An 11,046-nucleotide genomic window follows, 5' to 3' on the forward strand; every position below is an offset into this window, starting at 1 on the left:
GAGTCATCATCACAAGCCCTACGTTTTTGACTTACTTTTCCTGGCAGCTTGCCCTCTACACTATAATCCTTCCTTCAAAGATAGAATAGGTAATAGCCTGTTAAAAATGGACAGACAGGAGAAAAAAAAGTATAATGAAATATAGTTATATTAACTACTACGTATATTATTGGAACTACATTATAAGTTTTGGATTTTTAATTCTTTTTTTTAATGTGAGGTGTGAAATTTCCACCATTCAGAAACGTCACTAATAAATATTTGTTTATGTGTATGTTCTGGTTATGTATATGTATATGTTCGTTTATATGATTTTCATTTTTAAACCAAAAAAATAACAGGACTTCATAAATACAAAAACTTAAATAAATTTAATTCCGATAAAAGTATATAACAAACGATTTGAATTTTTTCTAAAATTTAGGTTACTTAATGGTATTAAAGTTTCGCATGTATTTCAATAAAAAATATACATCATATGATCTGAAAATTAACTAACTAAAAAACGAAACCTTTTTTTTGTTTGTTACATGCTAAAAATCTAATTTATAAAGTAAATTTTCATTCAAATAAATAATAAAGACATGGCTGATGGAATTACTTCACCAGCAGTGCTACAATCAGTTAGAGAGCAGAAGACAAATTTAAAGCATTATATCAATACACGGAAGAGGTTCACTATTGAAAAAATGATAAAAAACGCAATAATTGCCTCGACAGAAAAGAGAGGTGCTACTATCTCAGCGATAAAGAAATTCATGCTAGGTACGTACCTCTACGACGTTAGCAAGAAGAGGATCTACATCGACAAGTTCTTGAAAGCGGCTGTGGCCGATGGAAGGTTGATAAAGAGTGAGGGAAGGGGTGTACCATATTACAAGCTTAGCTCCGATGATTCGACTCAGGTTAGTAAAATGGGAGTGAGAAAAACAGTCACAATGAAGCGGTCATCAAAGAATAATAAGAGGAGGTAACACTGAATAAAATGTATAAAAAGAAACTGTATGAAATTGGTTATGATATTGTAGTACTGTGCAGATTGATATTAGTACCGTGTATATATATTTATATTCTAGTACCTCAGTCTATGTAGAAAGGTCAATCTAGAAGAATATTAGGAACATAGAAAACTGCTCAGAATAAATAAAATTTAGTCTTCATGTAAATTCTGTTTTTATTATTTCATTACCATAGATATTTAGTTGTAGATTTGATGAAAATCATATTTATTTATAAACTTTAATCGTAATTTTTTCTCTCAGTATATTTTTAGTGTATGTGTGTGAGACCTATTTATATATATATATATACTCCATTTTAACTAAGATCAAATTTACTGAATGTAATATATAGTATACAGTTGTAAATTTCAATAAAGATAATAAAAAAAAAAAAAAATTTGATATTATCACACTAGGTCAATAGTGAAAGACAAAAGTAAAAAAAAAAAAGTTCTAGCTGTTTTCAAAGAATGATTTTTGAAGTATTTGACAAAACTGTTGTACGTATAGTATTTTTAGTATTATAGCGCTTTAGTATAATATAGCTATTATTAGTATTATATGGGCAACAGACCATGGGGGCCTAAGTCCTCGCATGATGTATTAGTTAATACACCGTATTTCTAAACGATGCATTTACAAATACATCGCGCGATTCTTGACGTGTTTTTCGCAGGGTAGGTTCGTCACTCCAGCGCCTATTTTTTGTGAGTGCCACCCATTGGCTAATGGGTCTAAAAAATGCCCGGGGAAGGTTGTCAGGGAGTTTTGCATTATTTTGTGCTTGAAAAAAGCCCAGGTGGGATCGGGGATTCGATCTGCATGTGAATTGGTAGACTGGCGCGTTACCACGCTGCTACCGCTGCCCAATAGCTATATATAGTCACTAAATAAAGTCGTATGGAGCATAAAATAATTGTTAGAATAAAGTAGGAAAACTTCAATCATTAAGCATTGAGTATTAAAACTTTCGGGAGACTACTCACCAATTCAGGTGGCTTCGTCGGAAGCTGATTCATCCACAGTCACATCAATCCAACCCGTACTTCTTTATTTTTTTTTATAGCTTGTCAGAGGTTAATGAAAGTATAATTGTATTAATATTGGATTGAGAAGAAAGAATAAATTATAGGAAAATAATAAATTACATAGGTTTGTTTATTGTTGTTATTATATTTTTATTCAAAGTGTTTTACCTTTAGGCAACTATAAGTAAAAAATAAAAATATAGGTAGCATCGATTTACAAAATTTAGTTCAGTAAAATTCAAAGTCAACCTTAAAGTAATTGCAAAATAGTTTCTTTCAGTGGATTCCAATGTTAAAAATATTTGCAAAAGACGATAGCAGAAAGTTTCCCACTACCTGAGTGTGCGTAGGCCTTATATGCAAGATTTTTCAAAATTCCCACCGTATATTTTTTAAGCTTATAGCCAATAACTCATAATGTTATAAAAGTAGCTTAAATGTGTAACATATTAAATTTTAAATATTGCAATATGTTTATGTCTATATGCCTTGTAAAAAGAAACCTCATATCACTGGAATACGGAGTCCAATGTAAAGTTTGTATTAGTATTTTTTTTTTTATACCTAGAGACTCATTTAATAAAACTTTTTTCTATTATAAGTTTTTATTATATTGTGGCTGTATATTCCTATTGCTAACGCGCGTTTTCTGTTTGAAAATGATTCTAATTTTTACCAAGGCCAACAACAAGAACAGTATGTATCCTGAGTATGTTGAGTATACATGAGTATCAATGAAAAGTTGTCATTGAACTATTCCATATCACAAATCACAAAACTGGGAGTTTATTTTATTTAAAAAAATAAATATTTGACTGATTTTAGGTTTAATGCTCAACACATTGTATATTACTAGAAAGTATTTTTTTTTTTTTAAAGTAGAGTGATTTTTCTAATTTAGCGTTCAATATTTTCCAAGATGCAGGTTTTTAAACACCAATATTTTTTATTCCAAATAACGAGGAACAATAATTTGTGAATTTCTGCATCTAGAGAGCTTCTGATTGAGCCTTTAAATAAAACTTTAAGTTCAATATTTTCCTAGATATAATTTTTCAAACAATAATGTTTCTTTTCCAAACTAGTTGTTAATTAATCAATTATCACTTTATTTGGTGAAATCTTAGGTATTTTTATTGCTGTAGCATAGTTCATAAATATTTTCGCATTTCGATACATATATTGAATATGAGTCTTTACTTGACAAACTTTCGAAATATCAGGAACAATGTGATGTATAGGTGATACTCTTGGGCTTATTTTGAAGCTAGTCATGTATACCATAAAGTATTGTATAATTAAAGTCTCCATAAGAATAGCAGTTTCCATGACATTTGCCCAAATAAATTCACAAATCTTGATTTCTGTTTTTTTTTTTTTGGGGAGGGGGAACTATTGGTATTTGAAGAACTGTATTTTGGAGATTATTGCAGATAAAGAGGGTTTAAATTGAGGTTCGTTAAATGGATCATAAAATAGTTCATAATGATTATTTTTCAAAGAATAGTAGTTTTCATGATATTTGCGAAAGTCAATTCAAAATTTTTTTTTCTCAGTTTTGGAAAATCAATATTGATTTAGGAAAAACTGTATCTCTGAAATTATTGAACATAAATAACTCTATTATGCTTTAAGTTCGTTAAATGCACTATTAGTAGTCTATAATGATATTTTAGATTATAGCACTTCAGAAATAATTGATCAAACATACATGTACGGTGCCATTTTGAAAAATCTTTCATAAACATTTGCCATTATATTTTTCAAACATTTTGAAATATACAATATTTTAATTCATATAAGTAGGGGGGGGGGAGAGGTAAATAGAGGCTGGGGTTGGCCAATTATATATTCTAATGTGATAAACGGTTGATATTAAAATTACTGTTTCCTAACTTTTCGAGTCTGTGGGAATTTCGCAATCTTTCTAACGACTCACCTGATTCCAACAACTGCAATGATATCCAGGATTATAAATAGATGTTTAGCGTAGCCTTACAGATATAAATCTTGTAAGAATTTTAGAAATGCCAAGCTCTTTTTCTGATCCAAAATGATGCAATAAATTATCTCCTCAACTTAGTGCGATTGTAATCAGCTTCGCTATTTGGCATCGGTATTTTCAAGTAGAAAGGCCTCTAGTTTACCCCTCCTGTTACAAAGTCGAACTTTTTATATCTTGTATCTTTTTATATTGCTAACCATTTGATATCTCCGAATACAATGCCCAGCTTCGGCGGATTTGCATAAAAGAAATACGATCTGAACTATAGCGCATAATGGGAACAGAATATATGTCCTTGCGTTTAACTTTCTACAACTACAAATTGCTACAATAATAATCTACGCTCACGAGCACATTCGTGTACAGATTGTACTAGAATAAAATGCATGTCATAAATTGTTTGGTGATTTATCCAATACATAAATTTATCTACTTTCATCAAAAACGATTTATGTTTGCTTCATTTTGTGACCGGCATAAGAGCTGATTGATGGGCAGAAATTTATCGTGAGCCCGCTTTGTTATGTTGACTAATAAAATTGAATGTTTTCAAGCTCACACCATTTATGGGCCTGTTGAGAAACCCAAAAACCTAATTTCCAACTGTTTTAGAATTAACATTATTAATAAATAATATATGATATAAATCATTCTTGTGAATTTTATGTTCTTTCAGGTTATTCATTTTTATTTTTTCTTACCACTCAGTTAAGGTGAGTATTTTAATGGGGCCAAAATACCGAAGTGTAGTTTTCAACGGTTCGATCAGTTTCCTAGACCCTTGAGTAAAAAAAATAATCATTTTGGTTATTAGTCTGTCTGTGCCACTTACTCGGGTGGGCCTAATCTGTTGTAGTATTTCGGCCACTACTTCACCAAATCAAGAAGCGTGTGCACATCTGCTGCGCGATAGACGATAAACGTGTTTTTTCAATAGTCTATAGCCCCAAAACTGTCTAACAATCTTGATGAAACATACTTAAACTCTACTACTTAAATCTCCTTAACGTTTCATGTGTATCATAAATTCTCGAGAAAAATTCGCGTTATAGAGAAAAAAATTTATTTTAAATATGAGTTAAAAAAAAAGAAAGAAAAGAAATCAGATCAGAATTAGCAGTTATAAGGTTTTTAATTACGTGTTTTACTTTTCTTATCTCATAGATAAGAGACGAATTTAATAAGCTCAATTGTTCCCGAGAGATCTAGAAAGGCAAGCCAAATCTTCATGCCCCTCTTAATAAACTTGTTTGTATAATAATACAGTGAATTGTAAAATATTGTCCTGTGCTTGTCGGTCAGGTGTGAGTGCTTATTGTTCTATCTTAAGCCATATTACACCGTTCTTTTTAATCTTCTTTCTTGTATTATGGAGTACAACTTCAGAGTTACTGATGATAGGAAAATATTCAAATAGGTTCTTTGCCTTTGGTTTAGTAAATGATTTTCCCATCGTAGGAGATTTACTCTTACAGCCCGATTAAACCAGCAGCGAGAATGGTACGCCTACTTGGCCGGAGAATAGTTACAGAAAAAAACAGCAAACCAGTATAAATTTAAGAACTCAATAAGTTGGCAATAGTGGTATGTGAGAGTAAAATACTTAGCACCATTATCTGAGTTTAAATTTTGTACGATTTTTTTTTTACAATAATAATATAATTAGTCGCTTTTACAACCGAAAATATTTTATAAAATTGGTATAAGGAAACAAGGGCGACTTATGCATTGCTTACTAACCAGAAGCTTAATTCAATGATTTTCCAAAAGTTTTATCATATCACTATTGTAGTAACATTAAGTTACGCGCCAAATCAAAAATAATGTTTCTAAATGAGATATTTTTTCTACCATATTTCAACCTCAACGTCCTTCAGAGTTATGTGTCATGATAGGTTTTTAAAATAGTTTATAAGTTCTCATTGTGATTTTCAATGAACTAATCCTTCGAAAATGACATATAAATAGAAGAAATATAATTGAGATATCGGAGAGTGGCTTGGACATGGCGCCAGGCAGCCACCACACCCAACTCCACTCCATCAGAAATTTGTAATAACAACCTTTTCTCCTCTTTCATAAACCTAATCGGGAAGGCAACATGACCCTATTGCGTCACTGAGGCTCGTCCTCCAGTAGGCAATGCATTCCAAAGTAGTGTTATTTGATTTATTGAGTGCCGAAAGAACATCTACGTCCAGAAGGTCAAGGAATCACAGAGAAAATATCTCAAGTGGGCAGCCACTTGAATTCCATAAATTATAAACTTTTGATACCTATTCAAGCTAAAATGTAATATTCTTAAGTATTTTGTAATATAATGGCATATACTTTAATAAAAATCACCCTTATATTTAGCAATGACAAATTATTATTAAAATATATTTTATTGAAATTTGTTTTTAAAATAAACGTGTTTTGATTTTTTATAATATGTCATATGTTCTTATTTATGTTTCAAACTGAAAAAAAATGTTTTTATTCTGCTTCCTCTTACAGACGTTATCATTGGAGTTGCCACATTGCAAAATTCCCTGCCTTCTAGGTCATCATTCTATTAAAATTATTCTAAGCCTTTTGATAAATAGCTTCCTTCTTCTTTTACATATAAGTCCTGTACACATTATTATCGGTTCTCACTCTTCTTGTAGTTTATTTCGCTGCTTACATCCTTCCTTGCCTTTCGGCAACTAGCGTTTCAGTCGGTTAGCATCAAATATGAATACGTTATGCTATCACTATAAATACAAATTTACAAATCCAATATAATCAATATGGTCGTCTTTATCTTCACCTACATCCATCAGTGATTCTAGCTCATGCCTCACTACCCAGTACACGAACGTTTTGAAGAACGAGTAACATTTCTCTTGATTCAATTTCGTCCAATATATTCAAACCAACAGTTTTCTGATTTGTTGGTTTATCTTACGATTACGTCCTTTATTTGTTATCCTCACTTTCTTTGTTTTTGTGCTTCTGTATTTCATTTTTAAGTTTTAATTCAAGTTAATCTTTCTTAATAAAAATATTTAAGAATGGATAAAATTAATTCTTTCGGACATCTTGAGTCAAGGTTGTAATCTGGAATTTCTGTCTTTTTCACAAAAGATCAGTACTGCTTCCCAACCGTCGAGTTTTACTTCTGACTATTTTAATTCATTCTTTTTAGAGAAGATCGGATCATATAATTGGCTGTCGCACGCAGAGGTGAATAATAATATGGTAAAGGGGCCCTCGATTGTCAATGTTTGATTAAAACGTATCTTCCAAACTAAACGGAGGAAGTAATGTGGCTTACCCTTTCCGCCATTCGGATTTACAATTTTTTTTTTAATATTTATTTATTGCTGTACATTATAATACATTTAGTAAATATGATCTAAGTTAAATTGGAGTGTTACAGGCGTGTAGAGAAACTACCCATTGGTGTCTAATGACATTTTACATTAACTGGTCTCGTGACCATCTTCTTTTCAGGCGCCTCAGAGGATTGTCAGGAATGGAAGAGGATGCAAGATTAGAAACTAGGGGGTTTGAGTGATTAGAGAGTTTATAATGGAAGGAGTGATATCTAGATCGGTTACATAGGGAACATTGTATACAAAGGTCTTTATGTATGATTTTATTTGGGACAAAGTAAGGAGCATTGTGGATTTTACGAAGGATTTTGGATTGCAAGGATTGAATCCGAGAGGAATTCGAAGGTTTAGTGGAGGTCCAAAGCTCAACTCCGTACCCCCAGATTGGCCTTATTACAGTCATATAGATCAATCTTTTGTAATGAGTTGGAAGCTTAGACAGTTTGTCTAGTAAGTGCTGTAATAGTCGAAGTTGACATGTAGTTTCCTGTATTTTCAGTCTTGTGTGAGAATTTCAGGTTAGTCGTTTGTCCAAATGTAGTCCAAGGTAGCGGATCTGTTCGAGAGGGGTATGAGTAACATCATTAAATGAAACTGTAGGGCAGTCAGTAGGTTTACGACGAAGGGTAAGGATTTACAATTATTTTCACAGAAACATAAAAGATCTCATAAAAAAAAAAGTTGCGTAGTTTCGTGAAAAAAATATATATTTCATTTCATGAGTTAGCACACATAACTTTTATTTGTTTGTTGTCACCAAAATTAAGTCGCTCTTGTGATCAACATATAGATATAAGTGGAGTTATAGAATTCCTCTTATATGGATTGTAATTTTAAAAAAATTTTAAAAAATTATTTTTTCTTAAATCTTGGCATGTATTCGAAAAGCGGTTAACATTATTTTTAAAAAATAAAACAGCTTCTGTCCACAAAAAAAATAAGTAATTGACACATTAACGGGCTATTGGTATCTAGATCAAGCAGATACAGTTTAGTGTTTAATGAGCATTTTAGTATAATCTCTCTAAAAAAAAAACTGGATTCGTTTTTTTTTTTGTCTTTTTTTCATGGCCTCGGTACCAGTTATCTCCTAAACCGATCTCTTCAAGGCTGAGCTTATTTTAAAGCGATTTCATAATTTCGAAGCAAATTATCAGATTTGAAAATATTCACTCCTACAGAATGAAAACTCAATCATAAGCTTCTTCATGCTTTAACCAGTTTGTTTGCTGTATGTTTTCAGTATTGTAGTTTCAGTCCTGGAGAGAAATTATTTCATATTTTACTTTGGAACAAAAATGAAACTTTTAATTTTAAAATTTTATTGATATGAATCCTCAAGCAATGTACAGCTCCATGTGATCGGTACAGGTTGGATTTTCATGTGATAAAAAACCTGAAATATTTACATAAATATGAGTTTACGTAGTATGTAATAAAACCATTTTTTTTTTTTTAAACAGATGTTTATTTATTTATGTGTTTTGACCACTAGGGCCATTTACACTGAGTTTACAAAGCTAGTAGATAACAATTGACATATTAACAAAGTTACAAAGTGAGAAAGTTACATATAATTACAAAGTGAGAAAGTTACAAATTAACAATTACAAGTTACATGACATTACAATTACAAGTTACCAATTTACAATTACAATTACATATTTACAATTAAAATTACATATTTACAATTATGATTTACATTTTAAAATGTTGCAATTAGATTTGAGGTAGTTAATTAGTAAATTGCTATAATGAATTTTGCATCCACTTATATCTATTGCTTGAATAAATAAAATATCACGAAATAATTCTAGGAAGCATGAACATGATATGTGTATATAGAAGCTGTAGAAAAATACAAATAAAATAAAATGAAAATACTATCTCTAGTGATTTGTGTTTCCTTGCTCCCGTAAATTTTCGTAATATTAAGACAAAAATGTTTGTTATTTTATTTATGCTGGTGATTGTAGTATAAAACTGTTAAACCTGCAACCAATAGCCAATTGCTTCGGAAATTACAAAGAGAGACAATAGAGGATCACATCAAAAAAAGGTTCATGATGTTCCACTCCCAGTTACCTACAGTTAAAGGAGCAGTGACCTACAACTTGGGAAACCCATCCACAACCCGAAGATTGAAGCCAAGGCTGCTGCAGGACATTCTGGTATCGATTGTATATTTATCAGTTCTGTTATTGTCACTCTAAAATTTTAGTTTCTCTTAATTTATTTTTTTTTCTCTTCATCTTTTTCTTAAATTCACTTCCTCTCTTTCTTTTTTTTTCTTCCATTAGAAGTAAATTATTTATTTTGTTAAATCCACAAATGTCATTGTTTTTTTATTTTATTTACTTTTTTTAAGAATTATTATTTTAATCTATTCATTTTATCTTAATTTTTTTCTGTAAATTGTATAGTTAGAGGTGTCTTTTGCATGAGACTATACACCCCAATAATCAGTTGTTAAAAAAAAAAAAATGTACCTCTTACATTAACCATGTAAGGCGCACCAGGTTAATCTGGTATTAAATAAATGAATAATGTCAAACCACAATACTTAACTGTTTGCTTTTCTGTTTCCTATTATTACAATTTGTGAGGTCACACCCGTAAACCACCTTTCTTTTCAGAGAATAATTCATCATATATCACATACTTCAAGAATCTTCAAATTGACTGTTCCCGTGCTGCCTTTGGCTTGAAGAATACTAATCAAGTTGTGATTGAAGGTTTTGGATGGTGATCGCAGATTGATATGTATGATTAGATTGCGATAGACCAGTACGATATTAGTCCAGTAACGGAATGCCTCGATGTAATGCTTTATATGTTTATATATAAGAAAGTTTACAGTTTCCTTAACAACATACTCTGTATTACATAACTGAATTATCAACACAGAGTGATATTTTGTTGATTTAGTACTACGAACTGTTTCACCGAAGTTATGATGTATTTTTTCCCTACAACGAAATTAAACAATTACGTACAGTTTTATGAATATTTTTAGAAAATATTTACAATGAATAATTTAATATAGGCCATTAAAATCTCCTTATTAATCTATAGACTTATCTGAATAAGCTGATAGTTTTATAATTGTTATTTTGATTTTTGAGGGTATGTTTAAATTTGAAGTAGAAAATTAACAATTTAATAAAATAATTTTAATATGAAAAGTACTAGTTTGAATTACAATACTTAACGAAAATTACAGATACATAACGGAGTACAAGGTATTAATTGTAAAGCGAATTATTTAATAAGTATAGAATTATAAAATGAAATAATTATAAATATTATTTTTATGATTTAAGGTTTACAGCGTGATCGAAGTGATCGGTGTTCTCACTGAAAATATGAATCAAGGATCTCAAAATATACACACTGATGTAGTGGTAAAACGGCATAAGATGTGTGTAATCTTCGTAATTTTCTATTATCTCTCTTCGTGAGGAATTCGTATCGTCATTGATCGGGCGTGCATAGAATAATAGTATAATATCACCCCAAACAAAAAAATTCAGTAAGCGTGACACACAGAGAAAGAAATTTATTCAATCATGCTGCCCAAATACATCGGGTTGCTACATTACACAGCATACTGATCAATCCGTGACTGGACATATACAAATTTATAAATT

General features: G+C 30.7%; 1 protein-coding gene across 1 annotated transcript; it reads left to right on the forward strand.

The window, feature by feature from the left end:
* Positions 1-584: 584 nt before the first annotated feature.
* On the forward strand, positions 585-10,800 carry LOC136797347 (histone H1-like; the record flags this gene model as incomplete). Its single annotated transcript, XM_067053655.1, has 3 exons — positions 585-905; positions 9,373-9,567; positions 10,720-10,800. Coding segments are annotated over exons 1-3 (597 nt in total), but the record flags the coding sequence as incomplete, so codon positions are not given.
* Between the last annotated feature and the right edge of the window lie 246 nt (positions 10,801-11,046).

The sequence above is a fragment of the Halyomorpha halys genome, unplaced genomic scaffold, assembly GCF_000696795.3.
Source record: "Halyomorpha halys isolate HHAL.00 unplaced genomic scaffold, Hhal_1.1 Scaffold674.1, whole genome shotgun sequence".
NCBI classification, from domain to species: Eukaryota; Metazoa; Arthropoda; class Insecta; order Hemiptera; family Pentatomidae; genus Halyomorpha; species Halyomorpha halys.